This window comes from Eupeodes corollae, chromosome 1 (assembly GCF_945859685.1).
Source record: "Eupeodes corollae chromosome 1, idEupCoro1.1, whole genome shotgun sequence".
Lineage (NCBI taxonomy): Eukaryota > Metazoa > Arthropoda > Insecta > Diptera > Syrphidae > Eupeodes > Eupeodes corollae.
The window spans coordinates 260381584-260398217 of record NC_079147.1 but is presented as its reverse complement, the minus strand read 5'-3'; the positions used below and the strand labels follow the sequence as shown (position 1 = coordinate 260398217).

At 36.4% G+C, this 16634-nt stretch overlaps 4 protein-coding genes across 7 annotated transcripts in view; 2 read left to right on the top strand and 2 right to left on the bottom strand.

Annotated features, from left to right (window-relative positions):
* Window positions 1–1615, top strand: part of LOC129953818 (CD151 antigen-like) — a 138983-nt gene extending 137368 nt beyond the window's left edge. For both annotated transcript variants that reach the window (XM_056067302.1, XM_056067301.1), the window contains exons 5-7: window positions 75–248; window positions 323–496; window positions 575–1615. In XM_056067302.1, coding sequence (XP_055923277.1) covers window positions 75–248; window positions 323–496; window positions 575–721 — 495 coding nt within the window. In that variant the 3' untranslated portion in view covers window positions 722–1615. The remainder of the gene's footprint in view (window positions 1–74; window positions 249–322; window positions 497–574) is intronic.
* Window positions 1616–2140: 525 nt separating this feature from the next.
* LOC129953813 (uncharacterized) lies at window positions 2141–9146 on the bottom strand. 3 transcript variants are annotated; one of them, XM_056067291.1, is made up of 10 exons: window positions 8860–9146; window positions 8436–8722; window positions 5964–6022; window positions 5783–5906; window positions 5534–5714; window positions 5227–5428; window positions 4048–5172; window positions 3764–3913; window positions 3425–3693; window positions 2141–2746 (listed from the first exon to the last, which is right to left on the bottom strand). In XM_056067291.1, exons 1-10 carry the CDS (start codon window positions 9078–9080, stop codon window positions 2713–2715), a joined length of 2652 nt encoding a protein of 883 aa, XP_055923266.1. In that variant the 5' UTR covers window positions 9081–9146; the 3' UTR covers window positions 2141–2712. The 3 variants fall into 3 exon arrangements, with proteins under 3 accessions (XP_055923266.1, XP_055923264.1, XP_055923267.1); XM_056067289.1 differs by lacking the exon at window positions 2141–2746 and adding an exon at window positions 2883–3345; XM_056067292.1 differs by lacking the exons at window positions 2141–2746; window positions 8860–9146 and adding an exon at window positions 2888–3345 and having other exon boundaries at window positions 8436–8832.
* Window positions 9147–13825: 4679 nt separating this feature from the next.
* LOC129953817 (zinc finger protein 271-like) lies at window positions 13826–15543 on the top strand. The gene is made up of 3 exons (XM_056067300.1): window positions 13826–14152; window positions 14212–14751; window positions 14815–15543. The coding sequence occupies exons 1-3, from the start codon at window positions 13931–13933 to the stop codon at window positions 15250–15252; spliced, it is 1200 nt and encodes a 399-aa protein (XP_055923275.1). The 5' UTR covers window positions 13826–13930; the 3' UTR covers window positions 15253–15543.
* Window positions 15544–15619: 76 nt separating this feature from the next.
* On the bottom strand, window positions 15620–16545 carry LOC129953820 (3-oxoacyl-[acyl-carrier-protein] reductase FabG-like). Its single transcript, XM_056067305.1, has one exon. It carries the CDS (start codon window positions 16429–16431, stop codon window positions 15664–15666), a length of 768 nt encoding a protein of 255 aa, XP_055923280.1. The 5' UTR covers window positions 16432–16545; the 3' UTR covers window positions 15620–15663.
* Between the last annotated feature and the right edge of the window lie 89 nt (window positions 16546–16634).

Genomic DNA, 16634 nt, shown 5'->3' with positions numbered 1-16634 from the left:
ACATATTTTATCTTATTCAATTTTCATTTAAAGTTAAACTATTTGACTAAATATTTGTTTCTTTTCTTCCCTAGTACACATTCCTGCTGGTTCTAGTCTTCTTGCTTGAGCTGATTATTGGTGGTCTTGCATATTTCTATGAAACACAACTTGAAGATGAATTAAAACGAACTCTTAACAAGACATTTATTTCAAGCTATGGCATCGATGAAAGTCGAACAATAGCAATTGATCGAATGCAACAAGAGGTAAACACTTAACTAACATTTATTAATAATTATTTTTTCAAACCATCCATCTTCATTTATTCCCTTAAAAACAGTACAAATGTTGTGGTGCCATTCGTTTCGAGGATTGGAGATCCAGCGAATGGTTGTCTTCCAACCGAACAGATTTAATTCGACCTACAAACGGTCGAGTTGTACCCGATTCCTGTTGCGTTACTTTAACGGATAATTGTGGACTTCGGGATCATCCGAGTAATATTCCTTATACTGTAAGCTTCTATCTTATTCAACTTTCAAATCCTCTCAAAATACTTTCAACTTATTTGTTTTAATTATTTTATCCCCAGGGCTGCATCTATCAATTTTCTGACGAAATGCGCCGACATCTAATCATTCTCGGAGCCATTGGTCTAGGCATTTGCTTAATTCACATTATCGGAATGATTTTGTCATGTTGCTTATATGTGAAGCTTAAAGATCCAGATGATGATTGACAATTACCTGCGGCTCGGGTCTACGATTCAAGTTTCTTGAATGACTTCAGTAGACCTGAGTCGCAGTTTTTACCAACAACTAGTACACCAATAAATACTGCCGCCACGTCTGATGATATAAGTCTCATTTATGGCAATGGAACGTGTCCGGTGCACACGACAAAAAAGCGAATTCGTTTTGCTAACGGTACAAATGGTGTAGGAAGTAGTAGCATCATCAGTAGTAACAATCGTCGTTACGATTCAAATAATATTATGGACGATAGTATACATCCGATGGATGTGAGCTTATAGAAATAATAATAAAATCTTTTTAATTTGTTGTTATTTCTTTTGTTCTTTTTAAAAATTAAAAGCCATATCCGACGCACGGTTGTTGATAATTTTTGCTATTGTAATTAATAATTGTATTTGCGTCACATAAATATTGTACATTTTTAATAACACGTCTTCTTAATAAAAAAACAACACACACACTTAATGTCAATGTGATATTTAATTTTAAATTATAAATTTTAATATGAAAATATTGTAAATGCGTCTTTTTAGTTTTAAGAGTACGAATATAGTCATAATTATAAAATAAAATGTTTTTCTAAAAAGCAACATTTAGAAATGTGTATAAAAAGATTAAAAATAATAATTTTATTTATCTAGACCAGTACTTACAAAACTTTTAATCTCCATAACACCAGTTAAATAAAAAAAGGTATAATTTATTATTTAATATCGTTTCTTTGTAAGCAATTTAAAGTATTTTCTGATAATCTCATTCAAATTATTTTGCTGTTTTTGGTTTGCACGGTTATGTTTTTGAAATTGGTTCAAACACATTCCAATATATTTTAACCATGAAAGAGATTATGGAATAGATCAAATTTTGAACGTACCACATTTTAAATCAATGCACCAGACATAACAGCAGTCATTAAGTCAAAACAGACCTATTTTGTACGGCATCGGCCACAATTCCAAATGTCATATCCTCTTAAAATTAAAAACACACTTTGTAAAGTTTGCAACATTGTAATTTTTAAGTTTTTAAAAATGACAGCAGGATATACATGTCTGTATCATTCTGTTGCTGATAAGTTCGAGTATGGTTTAACTGTCAAAGTTTGACATTTGATTCCCTAATTGATGTTTTAAACCAATACATCTACTTAAAGTGTCAAAGTCATAGCGTTGCAGAAACTGATCTTTGTTTGCTTAGTTTAAAAATGATGAGATGTTTTAAATCGTGAAATGATCTTTTTTTGACAGGTCCCGACAATCAAAAGCAACTGTCACTTTTACGATCAAAAAATCCATTGTCATGAAAACAAATATGTACATTCGTGTGTATTGTATTCTTAAGAAATAATAAATGCTTGTTTTTCAAAATTCAAAATGCTTTCAGAAAATATTTTAAAACTTAACACTCACATCGTATCGAAGTGAAGAAAATAATGTATAAGAAACAATAACAATTTAATAACAAAATCGAATTGAAACACAGAGAAGAGCTTTAACAAAATAATTATTAAATTAATCTTAAATAAATTATTTAATTTGTATCTATTTTTTTTTAATAAATTGGTGTAGTAATAAATGAGATTTTTTAAATCTTATAAGAATTTAAATTGTAACATAAAATTAATTGGAAATATTTTGCATAATAAATCTTTTTAATTATTATTAATTATATTTCTTCTTCGAGAAACCAAAAAAAAAATGTAGAATTTTTGAAAAACCTGTTGTTAAATTTATTTATATATTTAATAAAATAATGTAATACAAAGAAGAATATTAATTTTTTTTCACTGATAATTTCTTAACCAAGCTTTTCTCACGAGAAATATTAACTTCATCTTGGTATGGAAACATTTTTAAAGCCAAAACTTTATTTTGTATGACGTTTAAAATGTGGAAATTTGAATAGGCTTCACTTTTTCTATTAAACAAATAACTTATAAACTTGCAAGTCACTTTGAAGCAATGTGTCCTCATCTTTACGTAGTCCAATATCCCCGATCATTAGTCCACCTGCAATATTGATTTATTTTATACAAAATTATGTTCGAACAAATTTTTCTAAACCAAATTATAAAAGAAAATAATTCAACTTTAAGAAAGAACAAAACTACTCACTCAAAAATAAACCTTTTATTTTGAGGCTAAAAATTTGGCCAATAGGTTAATTTTGACAAGTAAGGTCAAAAAACGAACGAGTAAAATCATAGCTAATTTTGACTTGACTTTTTTTAAGCGCACTCTTACTCATGAAGGCATTTACATTGCATTCTTTTGAGGTGACTCATTTTGACGTTTCATCATTTTATTTCACCTGCAGTTTTGTTTAACAATACAAAAACAAAGCTTCTTGTAAGATAAATTTGCTTTTCACCATGAGGTGAAGATGAAATAAAAGAAAGAAACGTCAAAATGATTGCTATGGAGTAATTCAAAGGTATTACCATTTGGGTATCAAATTGTTTATAATTTTACATTGAATTTATAAAAAAAAATACAATGTTCACTCGTAGGTAATAAAAACTGCACCCAAAGGACGGGATCTTGTGGAATGAGAGGATTTTCTTGGTTTTAGTTTTTCATATTTGCTCAAATTTTGTTCAAATGATAAACTTTTCATACAAAATAAATAAAAAATACAAATTAAATAAATACACATAAATCATAAAAAAAAGCAAATGCATGACCGACCTTAAATCACTGCAACTACTGCTTTCATCGAAGTCCAAATAATTCATAGTCACAGGATAAGGCTCTTTCGGTATAAAAGGCCTTCGATCCCTGCATGGCAAATAGAGTGGGTAGGCAGCATATTTTATAAGTTTTGTGATATCGTCACACTTCTTTTCCAGACATCCTTTCTGCTTTTTCTTATATCGCTTCTGGAGCATTCGGATATATTCAAAAGTTATTTTCCACCATTGTTTACCTCGAGGATCCTCGTTAGAAAACAAACTCGACTGTGGGTAAACAATTTATTTTAGTGTAAATTTACTTTTTTCTATCAAAAAAAGGAAATACAAAACTCACCTCATAAGAATTTTGGTGATGGAGCTTTGAATGTCGATAGCATTGACGTTGTGTTGAATTAAATATCAGACTTCTAGAGTTGACAGATGAAATTTTGCTTACATTTGATCTTATGAAACTGGCATGTGTTGGTTGATTTAGACGCTGGATCTGTAAACAAAAAGTTTTAAGGCATTTTAAAGTTTAAAGGGAGAGTTGACCTATTTTTGTTCAATGTGTGATCGAACCGTGGTTGAACCATGACTTAGAATTATCAAACACTGAACTTCGACTCTCATTCTCACCAAAACATCCTGTTCGTCCTTGTTACTGCTTCTTGCAACTTTAGGTGTAATCGGTTTTTTCACTTCAACTTTCTCGGGCTTCTTCGACGATGACTTTGATTTGGCACTTTTGTCCCGATCATTCTTACCAAATAAACCTCTTTCTTCAGCCATTTTTATTAAATATTTTGCATCCAGGCGAGTTATTTCTTTCCTTTGAACCAGCGCAATATAACAACCCATGCTCACAAGTTCCAAACAATCATCCTGATTCATACAGACATCGGGAATTTTTGTTATTTCAAATTCATCAGTTTTGGGAACTTTTATTATTTGCGAGTAGTCTTCTATGGTTTCCTCGGATTGAAAGGAGTTCTCACGGCTGCCAATACGCAACTTCGATTGCTGTGCATCATCTGTCGTCTTATTTGTAGTTGCACTAGACGCACCACCAGCTGTTCCTTTTCGGGGAGATTGTGTTTTTCCTGAAGCTGGAATAATCACTTGTTCAGCTTCGGCTAGAGCTTCAAGTCGCTTGAGTTCCTTGTAGTGCATGAGATGCTTTTCAAAGGCATTTTTATTCACATGCTCTACCGCCCTTTCAACCATATCTTGATTTTCACAATCGACAATAGAATGCGTTAGGTAAAGGACAAATTGTACTTGAGGCCGAGACATCGCCAGCCTCAAAGTCTCTCTCTGTTCCTCGAGAATCTGTGCTACGCGACTTTTACCATGGTCACCAATTTCGGATTCCGTCATAACTTGCAACATATTAAGATCACCTCCGCGACTGCAGATCAAATCAATTGGATCTGCAACCGCACTGAAGGAGTTCGGTGGAGTTGCCAGAATTCCCACAACTGTTCCGAATTTTTGTACTTCCAGAGAAATCGATGCAAATGGCTCTGCAAAGAGTCGAATATTTCGTATGCCCAATGTAGTCATATAGAGTTTATATTCTGCCAGCATTGCACCACATCCATAAGCGAGGAATTCCCCAACCCGATTGATTGATCTGAACAGGGAAGCCAAATAAGCTGTTGATCGTGGTGAGGAGACATGTGTTTGAACAACATCACCATCCAGCTCATAGTGTTCGAGCAATTGGGAGACTATTGCTGGAGCAAGGGCGAATGTTCGGTCCTGAAAAAAAATTCATGCAGTGCTGATTTAACTTGAATTTTAAATTATGTTTACCTGCATGATCATGTAATGGTTTCGTATAAAATCAGTCTGTGCAAAGGCACTCCTATCAGGAGGAAGTATCGAAAGAAACAAAGGACAAATTCTATCCCATTTATATTGATTCTCCTGCAAAGGTTGCTCAGTCAAATGATCTCCTTGAACCACCTCTGTAAGGCCAAGCTTTTTCAGATATGTTTCTGCTATGATTTTATTTCTAAAGGAAAGAAAAAGCAATGTATTACACTGATATATGATCTATTGAAAATCCCACATTGGGCGCCACTTAATTACTTTTCCATGTAGCTCATAAACTACTTACTCTAATAAGAAAGGATTTATCCAACCTGATACTATTGGATTTGCAGCAGCAATGGCTACTTTTTCATTTTGTAAATGTGTTGGCAATAATTGCGACAGCTCCAAAGCTCCACTTCTTATGCGCATTCGTGATATCGAAGCTGCTAATCGGATACGTTGTTTCCATAGACAATTAGCTATGTCTATGAAAGAAATTCATTTCAATGGAAATGTTTTTTGAAATTTATTAAATAATGAATTCAAAAATTACCATAAACTTGAGCTTCTCTGTACAATTTATTTTGAAGATCAATTTCTTCGGATTTTCTTTTGAGAAAGTGTCTTGTGAATAATTCAAAAAGCATCAACCAAATACGATTTTCATCACCCATCAACTAAGAATCATATTTTGTTTGTATTGTTAATGGGGAACAGTCTATTCAGATACTTACCTCTGGATATAGAGCATAAAAAGATACATCAGTCAAAGCGTTACTCATCACAACCTTATCTGAAGAAGTATAAGAAAATTAAATCAATTCTATAAAAGAATATAAATAAATGCGACCTATAAAATGTATTTTTGCATGCAAATCACAATTCGATATTGGAAATAGAATAAGCAATTATTTATGTACATAGCTTATATCGTTAACTATCAAATCGCATGTTAATAAAATTGTTTTTATTTTTGTTCTCTTTTGCAGAAATGTATTGAAAAGTAATAAGGACACGAAAATGTATTAATAATAAGTATTGGCTGAGGTTGCAGACTCATGAAAAGCTATCGGTGCCCTTCCCTAAGTACTTTTGGAATGCGACAAAAATGCAAATGAAGAATTTTTAGTGTACTTTTGTAAATGGTAAAGGAAAATATAAATAATAAAGGATTGAGCCACTATATTCATTTGAACATACCTAACGCCAATTTGATTTTCTACGAACTGTCAAAACTCAAAATGAAAATGTCAGATAAAAAAATTATGTTTGTCTGTTTTTAAAAACGAGGCTTGACAATCAAGGATGTTTCGGCTATGTTATCCAAAAAAGAAAATACCTGAAATTAATAAGAATTACACAATGTATTTACTTTAAATGTCAGTGTCAAATGTGACAGTTGTCATTTTAGAAGTTTTCACATTTACATGTGGTTGTGTGTAATTCGTATTTGGGTTTATGTTCACATTTATTTCTTTTAACGTGATACAAGTCATCATGTTGTCCCGCTGCCAGTCTTTAAAAAAATGCCTGATTTAACTTCCTATCTCTTTTTAACTATCTAGTGGGAAGGAAAACATAAGACATCAAAATGGTTGCGCTGAGAAGAAAGCTATGTGGACACTGTCACAAGTTCCATTCATTTTATATTTATAGAGTTGTTCAATAAAGCACTATTCACATGAGCACAACCAACGACCAACGAATGGACGAATATTCGTCGATTTTGACATTTCTTTCACAGAGAGAGAGAGTTTTGAATTCGTCGCGAATGAAGTTTAACTTTGACAATTGAAAAAAACAAGAATGATTTTTTTAGGTTAAGTACGCGTGTTTATTTTATTCGTTGCGAGTGTGGATAATGTGTAAAGTTTGACAGCTCGTATCAACTGCCATTTTCTTTGCGACGATAGAAAAGTAAAAGTATGCATCATAGATTAAATAGAAACTATATTGCTATCGTTTTGTTAAGAATTTGTGTGGAAATATGTCTTCAAACGTATATAAACTCACATTTTGTAATTCATTCGTCGTTCGTTGGTCGCGCTCATGTGAATACTGCTTAAGGGCTGGTAGTTGGTGAGTGTAGATGTCGTGGCGTTTGCTATGTGGCACGTAGCGCGCCACCGTGCCGTTCTGCTGGAACCACATATCGTCTAGGTCCATATGGTTCAATGCTGGCCATACAAAATTAGTCATAATCGTTATGTAGCGCTCACACTTGACGGTCGGTGACCGCCTCCGTAACGTCGCCGCAGCGCCGGCCCAAAATCTACACCAAACGGTTACTTTGTGAGGATGCATTATCACCTGGTGAAGTGGTGAACCTTGCATGGGTTTAGGCTCGTCCCATAAACGTCAATTTTGCTTGTAAACATAGCCATTTATCCAAAAATGCGCCTCGTCACTAAATATGATTTTCGGCCAAAATTGGGGTCCTCTTCCAAATAATTCGATACCCAGTCAGCGAACAAGCAACGTTATTGTCTATAGTCGTGAGCTTTGAGCTCCTGCGTCAGTTGGATCTTGTACTGGTGCAGGCCCAAGTCCCGACACAAAATTCGCTAAGGTGAAGTCTGCGAAAGACCGAGTTTTTGTGCACGGCCAGAAAAAGACTGATTTGAGTTCTGCTGTACACTTTCCCGGACCGCGGCGATGTTCTCGGCTTGGCTGATCTTGCATTCCTTGAACGTACGTGTGATGGCTGATTGTTTAGTGAACCGGTCGTCTCTAATTTTGCCACCAATAGTTGAAGAGCCATCTACCGTAAAATGGGCGCAACGTTCGCGCTAACGAACACTTATTTCGATAATAACGTTTTATCATTTGAACGTGTAGTTTGCCATGATGATTTGGCATACACGAAAGATTTGACAGGACACGGTGAGCGCTGCCACGGCGCGCCAAGATCTACCCACGCTAAAAAAAACCCTATAGTATGCGGACTTGACAAGAATTTAAACAAATAGCACAAAGAATGAACAAAATTTTAAACAAATTTACATAATTACTTTGAAGTTTGAAAAAAAGATGGAAATGTCAAGAGCATCACTGATGTCGTAATTCGAAGATGGAATAAGAAAATATTTCAAGATATTTCTATTTGTAAAAGAATAATTCTCCTATGTCTCTTAGGATTTTCTTTGAATTAGGGCACACTTTAAATACAAAATAAATTTCCACAAGCAAAAAAAATATGTACTCACATCTAAAGACATCATATATCAACGAATATACCCTGCGCATCTCATGTTCATCACCAAATTCTACCGGAAGTGGTGGTTTTCTCAACAATTTCGCTGCCTTAGCTATATTCTCCAATGGCCAGCTCCCAAGTACCTCGGCATCAATGAATTCAATAGGTTGATCAGGAGCACAACGTTTTCGCAAATCGAATCTTCCATTTGGCGTCGATGATGGACTAAATTTTTCAATAACAAAATTTGGGTCGAAAATCGGTCTTTCTTTTCTTCTCGTAATTTGCTCGAGTGTCCTACAAAACGTTATCAAAACCATATTATAAAATTATTTTATCACACAATTTAATTTGTACATTTGTCAATTTATGTACAGGTTTTTCTTTTCAGAAAAAAATAATAATTTTAAGTGAGTTATTTTTTATTCACTAACATTCCACTTTCTAGAGCTTCGTTGACTTTTTTCTGAACTTCGAGAAGGCGATGATAGACTCTTTCAAGCCATTCTTCGTCACTTGGCAGATAAATTATATCCTTTGCCAATTTACCCTCAGTTTTGCGTTTCACGTCCTCCGTGGCTATTAACTCACGGAAAATCTTTGGATAGACGGAGAATATGTCAGCTAAACTCAAAAAGAACAACTGGTTGGACATGATGAGAGTTCTCCTCCAGAATTGTCACTGATTTGAAACTTCGTGGAAATAATATCGCTACAAGTTACCTTGTTAGTGGTCTTCTTTAAACTGATTGATCCTTTGTTCGATTCCCGACAAAAGCCTTAAGCCTACCAACTTAATACATATTCGCAAAAGGGAAATAAGGTTTGCGTGACGCTGTCTATCGAAAACCATGATAAATATCCTTCAATATACGGAACACTTACTTTCCTGCACGCTGCTGGTTTCTATGGGTGGCCGGGAGTTAGTAGTTTGAAATGAGTTTGGGGGCAACAAAAAATATATGCCAAGTCAGGAGCTAGGGCAACATATTCTTTGGTGGATTTTTTGTCAACTTGATTCATTATACAGAACTTCATGTATGAATAGTTGGCACAGGTCGGGCGCGAAATAAGTTAGTTTAGTTTTGTCCCCCAAAGGAAGGACTGGCGCTGGGTGCATTCGTGTCGGAAAAATTGATTTTGAAGGTTAACAGGTGGTGGCTGCAGGATTGTCATGTACTCTAGAGGTATGCTTACAGCTGTGAGCTCACTTTTACTTTCAGGTATGAACAAAGGAGGGAATATTACTTCATAATAATGACGCCAACAAACACCTCATGGAGTGCCGTAAGTTGGATGAAAGTTACCAGGAATATTGAAAACTATATAAAGGAATACCTATTGCTTTAAAAACTTTGAAACAAGCTGCAGTTGTACGGTGTTGGAAAAGTGCAGGAAAAGTTAATTAGAAATAGAACTTATCTTCTATGAAGCATAAGGTCATCAAAGATGGTTTATTTTCTTTCGTGTAAGAGAAGAAATATTGAAGGAAGAGATGTTTCAAAAACACTTATACCTAATCGGCCCTTATTTATAAATGTGTATCCATACTAATTTTCTATTTTTCCATTTGGGCTGGGCATTCCCAAGGGCTGGTTTTTCACAGTCAACGAAATTCTCCACTGGATTTTTTAAAAGCGTTTCTCTTTTAATCTTGAAACTAATTGGAGTAAAACCTTGAGTTTAAATAAACTCATTATTCTGAATGTTCAATGCACTTCTTCAATGAATTTTTATAGTTAGAGTCAGTAATATTTACTCATATATTTGTTGGTTTAACTAAGTGCCAATGAAAGTTTAATTTTTTAATTTGGACTTTTACTACATGCACACATCTTCAAAAATGATTAAATTACCCTTTGCACTCGTGCGCGCCACCTCATCCGCGGTCTTCCTCAACTGTGCTGTCCTGTGGGTGTGGATTCGAAGACTTTCCAGGCCGGAGCATTGGTTTCCATGCGCTCTACGTGACTCAGCCATCTTATTTGTTGGACTTTTACCCTTCTGGCTAAGTCTACGTCACTGTACAGCCCGTACAGCTCATCGTTCCATCTTCTCCTCCACTCCCCTTCGATGAATACCCGACCGTAGATCACATGAAGAAATTACTTTTCTCTTGAACCGACCCAAGGTGCTTTCATTCGCTTTTGTCATAGTCCATGCTTGTGCACCGTATAGCAGAACGGGGATGATAAGGGTCTTATATAGCAACACTTTGGTCCCTTAAGAGAGGACTTTACCACTCAATTGCTTTCTTAGCCCAAAGAAACACCAGTTAGCAAGAATTATTCTTCGTTTGATTTCAGCGGATGGTTTCGTCCTTGACTACCAGACTTTTGAAAGATAGTGCTTCTAGTGTTGACGTGTGAGCTCTGCACTATTCATTCAAGCACGATGCTAAAAAAATAGCATGACAGCGCATCACCTTGTGTAAAACCTTTTTTGACATCGAAAGGTTCTGTTAAGTTGTTTCCAACCTTTATGGAGCACCGTGAATTCTCCATGGTAATCCTGCACAAACGGACGAGTTTGGCAGGGATGCCAAAACTAGACATGGCTCTATACAGCTTGTCCCTGTAGATGCTGTCATAGGCGGCCTTGAAATCAATGAAAAGATGGTGGGTGTCGATTTGGTGTTCTTGGGTTTTTACCAGAATCTGCCGTAATGTGATTATTTGATCGACAGTAGACTTTCCTGGTCTAAAACCACACTCTTAATAGCCTATCAGGTTCTTGACGATGGGCCTTAGATGTTCACATATTACGGCAGAGAAGATTTTATATGCGATGTTAAGTAGAATGATTCCTCTATAGTTGGTGCAGTTTAGAGGGTCTCCTTTTTTCAGGATCGGACAAGAAAGAATGAGGTTCCATTCATTGGGCATGCTTTCTTCCGACCATACCTTACAGATAAGTTGGTGCATGCGTCTAACCAACTTATCTCTAGCTGCTTTAAAGAGCTCGGCATTCAAGCCATCCGCTCCAGCGGCTTTATTAGACTTCAGCTTAGATATGGCAATCTTTACTTCTTCTAAGTCGGGAGGACGGGATTGTTGGCCTTCGTCGTCTATGTTGAATGGATCATCTTGCCTGACAGCAGTCTGCAGAAGTGGTCCTTCCATATCCTCAGCATTGACTGCGATTCCACTATGATGTTTCCACTTTCGTCTTTGCAGCCTTCAGTTCTAGGTTTATGTACCTGTGAATTTCGTTTCACCTGTTCATAAAACTTTCGAACTTTATTCCCTGCTTTTAAACCTCTCAACATCTTCGACCGCACGCAACTCATGCCCTCTCTTTTTCCTCCTGAGAAGTCGGTGTTCTTCTAGCGTCTTTTGCTCATAGAGCTCATGAGCAGCTCTCGTTCTTTTATGCTGCATTTGCCTGCCGACATTCCTCATCAACCCAGGGGTTCGTTGTTGGTGGCTGCTTGAAACCCAGCACATCAGAGACGGTTCTCTGATTGCATCTAGGTAATGTTGCCACTGGTTTGCGATACATTGTGTTGGCGGCATAGAACTTCGAGAGAGATTACTTGTAACCTGGTCGGAGAAGGACCTCTTGCGGTTGTAGCCGTTCGACGTTGTACCTTCTCCCAGCACCTCCCTGTTTTGACTTGGGTCTGGAAATCCGAAGTGCTATCTTGGCTATAACGAGGTAGTGGTCTGAGTCGATATTAGCTCTTCGGAAAGTTCGGACATCCATGATGCTGGAATCGTGTCTGACGTCGATCGCAATATGTAGTTGACTCCAAGTTCCTTTGTGGATGTTGAGGTGTGGAAAACGCGTACTGGCTACCATGGCGTTTCGCCCCGTAGCAAAACGTATGAGCCTAAACATACTGTTTTTCCCGATTATTCCACCAAAAACGTCTTCGCTTCCTAGCTTGGCATTAAAAATGCCCAGGACAATTTTAATATCGTATAGCTAGGACACTGCTCATACATTTTGTCTAAGAGCTCGAAGAACAAATCTTTGACGTTATCGGCTTTCTCTTCTGTGGAGGCGTGCGCGCATATCAGGTTAATGTTGCCCAATTTAGCCTTGATGCGTTTGGTCATGAAGCGCTCATTGATGCACCTATAGCTCAAGACTTCTTGCCAAAGTCTAGCTCCAATGACAAAGCCGCATCCAAATAAGCGCTGTTGGTTTTCGTGGTAGCATATTAGGTAAATGTCGTAGTTTTTTATCCGGTGGCGGTAATGTCTGCCTCATAGCAGTCTAGGGCCTCCGCTTATTCTTCGGCCGCACGTGGTCTGTTAAGGCACCTGAAATTCCCCGTGCATATCCGGAGTTTGTTGTCCTTAATTCCTTTGCGTAGGTTGTCAACAGTTAATCCGTCTGTATCCGAGGCTTGTTAGTGCTTCGCAACTGTGATGTTTTTAAGTGGCCAGAATCTCACCCCGATGATATAACCCCCTACCTGAAGGTCCAAAAAGCAAAAAATATACTTCGACTTTCTTGAGAATACTTATTTTAAAGCTTCAGTATTTTATTTTATAACTTATTTTTGTTTATTCGACAATCATTTATCACTAAGCTCAAAAATTCGTTGTTCTGAATGTTTGTTTTGCAAAGACTTTTTCATAGACCAAGTTCAGGTTTACTTTTCAGTAGCAGAGCATGGGTATATTTTTGATTTTTTTTAGTCAAAAGTCTCAAAAAAACTGGGTTAACATGAAAGGTCATACATTTTTCATTTTCTCCGTCTTGTTGGAACTACATATAGCTTTTGTCGTAATCTACCCCCGCCGGTAAAAATGGAGTTATACTATTCATTTAAACTGTAAACTTCGAAAAATCCATGAACATGGCTTCACTAATATTTTCGAATTCGTATATAAAACTTATAGTACTATCATCGAAGGTTTTTACGGGGCGAAAACTATTGGCTATGGTTTTTTTACTTAAGTTTTCAAACAAAACAGCTCCATAACAATATTATAGATTTGATATGTGTAAGTACAAGCGTACTACTTGCGCTATCGTATAATTAATTAGCTTAAGTTGGCCACTTTTGAATTACAAAATTTGTAGTTATTTTAACAACTCAAATGACAGTTGAGTTTGACAGTTACTTTATTTCTTCAAATGTATGTCTTCCTGAACACTTTACAACGTTTCAAACTTCTGAATAGACATTCAAAAGAAACCAGTCATTGAGCTTACCTTTTCTTATTATTTGAAGCCAAGTTATAATTTATAAATATACAAACCCAACTCTTTTATTAGAATACTTTAAATAAATGCATTTTCGACCTTAATCAACAATCAAAACTCTAAACTAGTGTAATGCCACCTTCATGGTAATGCCATTTACACTATCTTACCGACTGCTATTCTGCCATCTTGTGGAACTGTTTGAATAATACAATCCACAAACAAACAATCCAAGACGTCAACATCATCAGAACGTAAAACTTCAAACACAAAAAAAAGAAAAATATAATTGGTTTCTGCAATTTGTTTACAATTTTAAATGAAAAACTAAAATAAATTAAAAATATGAATGAACAACTACATCTCATCGGAACGAAATTATTCTCTACAGATGCCATTACATTTGAAATATCCCCCAATAGTGATATAGACTTCTCCAAAGTTTGCCGTACTTGTTTGCGTGAAACCAAAGACAATGATCTGGAGAACGAAGCTCTTTACATCATTGGATGCAATGGCAAGTTGGCGCGTCTCTTCGAAGCATTCGAAGTTGCCACTGGACTCAAGGTAAATTCTTTTACTCTACGCCTTCTTAGCAAACATAATAAGCACTTGTTTTCGAGTAGATACCAACTAATGACATGTTACCTCGTCATATCTGCAATGCGTGTCTCCAAAATGTTAAGAATTCTTTTAGTTTTCACTGCCAAAGTCAACGAGCCAATGAAATTCTTCAATCTGTGTCATTCTCATTGAAGGACGAAAATCCTAGTAATGATGTAGCAGAAGAAGACACTCCTTTAAGAGTTGAAATACAGGATGTCGGAGATGAAGAAGAAGAAGAAGGAAAAGAGTTTCGAGAGGACAAAATTCCACCTGAAAACAACACTGAAGCTCAAGATTACTCCGAATGCAATGAACAAGAACAAGAAGCAACCGAAATCCTAAACTTTGATGAATTCTCAGTGGATGAGAATATTCTCAGTCCCATTGATGACATTCTGCAAGATGACGAGGACGGAGGCGACGACGACAACAATGAAAATGAAGTGATGATGATGGAAATCGAACAATTAGGTGAGATATCCGAACAGGATGAGAATTCTGAACGTGTTGTCGTCTTGAAAAATGCAAATAAAATCTTTCCATGTGATTTCTGTCAATCTGTAAGTGAGCATGAAAATAAAGTCATGGTGTTTCTCTTGATTACGACTTTGTTTATTATTTAGATATTTAACCTGCAACGTGACCTGATCCGACACTACAGAGACGAACATCCAGACGAGAAGCCATTCAAATGCGACATCTGCTCGATAGCCTTTGTGCATATCCAGTCCATGCGTCGACACAAAAACACTCATGCTGCCTGTCCCAAACAGAAAGCTTGTCCACTCTGTAATTGGACATTCTCCAGGTCAGATGATCTGAGACGGCACATGCGGACACACACAGATGAACGGCCATATGCGTGTTCGGTGTGCCAGAAAGCCTTCAAACAGCACACCGAACTCAAGGATCATATGCTGAGTCATGAAGACAAGAAGATGTACAAATGTGAACCGTGTAACAAGGAGTGGCGGTCCCGGAATGGTTGGTATTTGCATATGAAGGCTCATCAGGATGGCCGAAATGGACAGCGGAAACAAAGGGTGAAGAAGTTTGACTAAGCACTGAAGCCGAAGGGTATAATGATGTTCATCTTAACACATTGCGGAGCAACAGTGAAGATCAACATTATATTGTCTGACTGTTCGCAAGACTAAGCGACTAACGAAGGAATTGGGAGATAAATAACACTCCTGATCGCTGCGTTAGAAAAAAGTCACACCTTAACACAGATTTCATGTAATATAAACGTCGTCCTAAATGGACGCTTTTGGAAGAGAACTTAAAGAGATTAGAAGTTCTCTAGTCATGCACGCTACTTGTACAAATATTTTTAGTTTTTATTAAAATACAACTTAGCTTTAAAAAAAACGTTTTTTAATTTCTTAAAACTCGACTTTTCACTTTAGAAAAACAAACTCCAACATCTCACTCATCCCATAGCATTTATTGAAACAAAAATGAACACAAATCTATCTTGGGCACATAACATTCTTGCCACCATCAATCGGGAGCAAAGACCCTGTAATAAAGCTCGCTGCATCACTGGCTAGAAATACAATAGAAGGTGCAATTTCGTCCACAGTTGCAACACGGCCCAAAGCGTGTGTAGATTTGCAAAGCTCCAAGTAGTCGGCATAAGCTTTCTCATCCATTCCGCTGCGTTTGTGAACCTCTGTGATAACAACACCCGGATTAACCGAGTTCACCCGCACATTATGAGGTGCCAACTCCAAGGCCACACATCTGGTAAACTGATCTAGAGCAGCCTTCGAAACACAATAAGCCAAGGCATTTGGAAATGATCGTATCCCCGCCACACTTGAAACATTCACTATATTACCCTTGGTTTTGATTAAATAAGGAACCACCGATTTGGTCAGCTGGAAAACTGCTCGCAAATTAGTATCCATAATCGAGTCGAAATCTCCACTCTCAGTATCCAAGATTGTACCGCTTTTCAGTATTCCAGCATTGTTGACTAAAATATCAATTTTACCAAATTCCTTAATAGTTTGATCAATGATTTTCTGAGTGTCTTTTGTGACGTCAGCTTGGATGATTAGACATTTTACTTTCGGGTTGGCTTTGGTACAAGCAGCCGAGGTTTGTTTTAGATTTTCCAAATTTCTACCAACGGCAACGACGTTTGCATTGTTTTTCACAAAATCCACACATGTTGCAGCTCCAATTCCAGAACTTGCACCCGTAATGATGGCGACTTTCTTATTCAAGGTCATTGTTTTAATTATAAAATATATGTGACTTGCAATTCAACTAACTACTTAATTCAAAAGATTTGTAATTTATTGATTTTATATTACAACAATTTTATCTCCTCTGCGTTTGAGCTTTTAAATGATACTGGACGTTAAGAAATGAAACTCGGTGTTTTTATTATCAATCATTGAATAAAAAAGTACATACAAATTATAGGTAGGTA

Excerpts from the sequence above, each read along its gene's own strand:
- LOC129953817 (XM_056067300.1), top strand. The coding sequence starts at position 13,931 with ATGAATGAACAACTACATCTCATCGGAACGAAATTATTCTCTACAGAT. Across the intron at positions 14,153-14,211 it reads AAGTTGCCACTGGACTCAAG|ATACCAACTAATGACATGTT; the intron begins GTAAATTCTTTT and ends GTTTTCGAGTAG. Across the intron at positions 14,752-14,814 it reads CATGTGATTTCTGTCAATCT|ATATTTAACCTGCAACGTGA; the intron begins GTAAGTGAGCAT and ends TTTATTATTTAG.
- LOC129953813 (XM_056067289.1), bottom strand. The coding sequence starts at position 9,080 with ATGTCCAACCAGTTGTTCTTTTTGAGTTTAGCTGACATATTCTCCGTC. Across the intron at positions 5,173-5,226 it reads ACCATTACATGATCATGCAG|GACCGAACATTCGCCCTTGC; the intron begins GTAAACATAATT and ends ATTTTTTTTCAG. Across the intron at positions 3,346-3,424 it reads AGTAGTTGCAGTGATTTAAG|TTTATCATTTGAACAAAATT; the intron begins GTCGGTCATGCA and ends TTGTATGAAAAG.
- LOC129953820 (XM_056067305.1), bottom strand. The coding sequence starts at position 16,431 with ATGACCTTGAATAAGAAAGTCGCCATCATTACGGGTGCAAGTTCTGGA.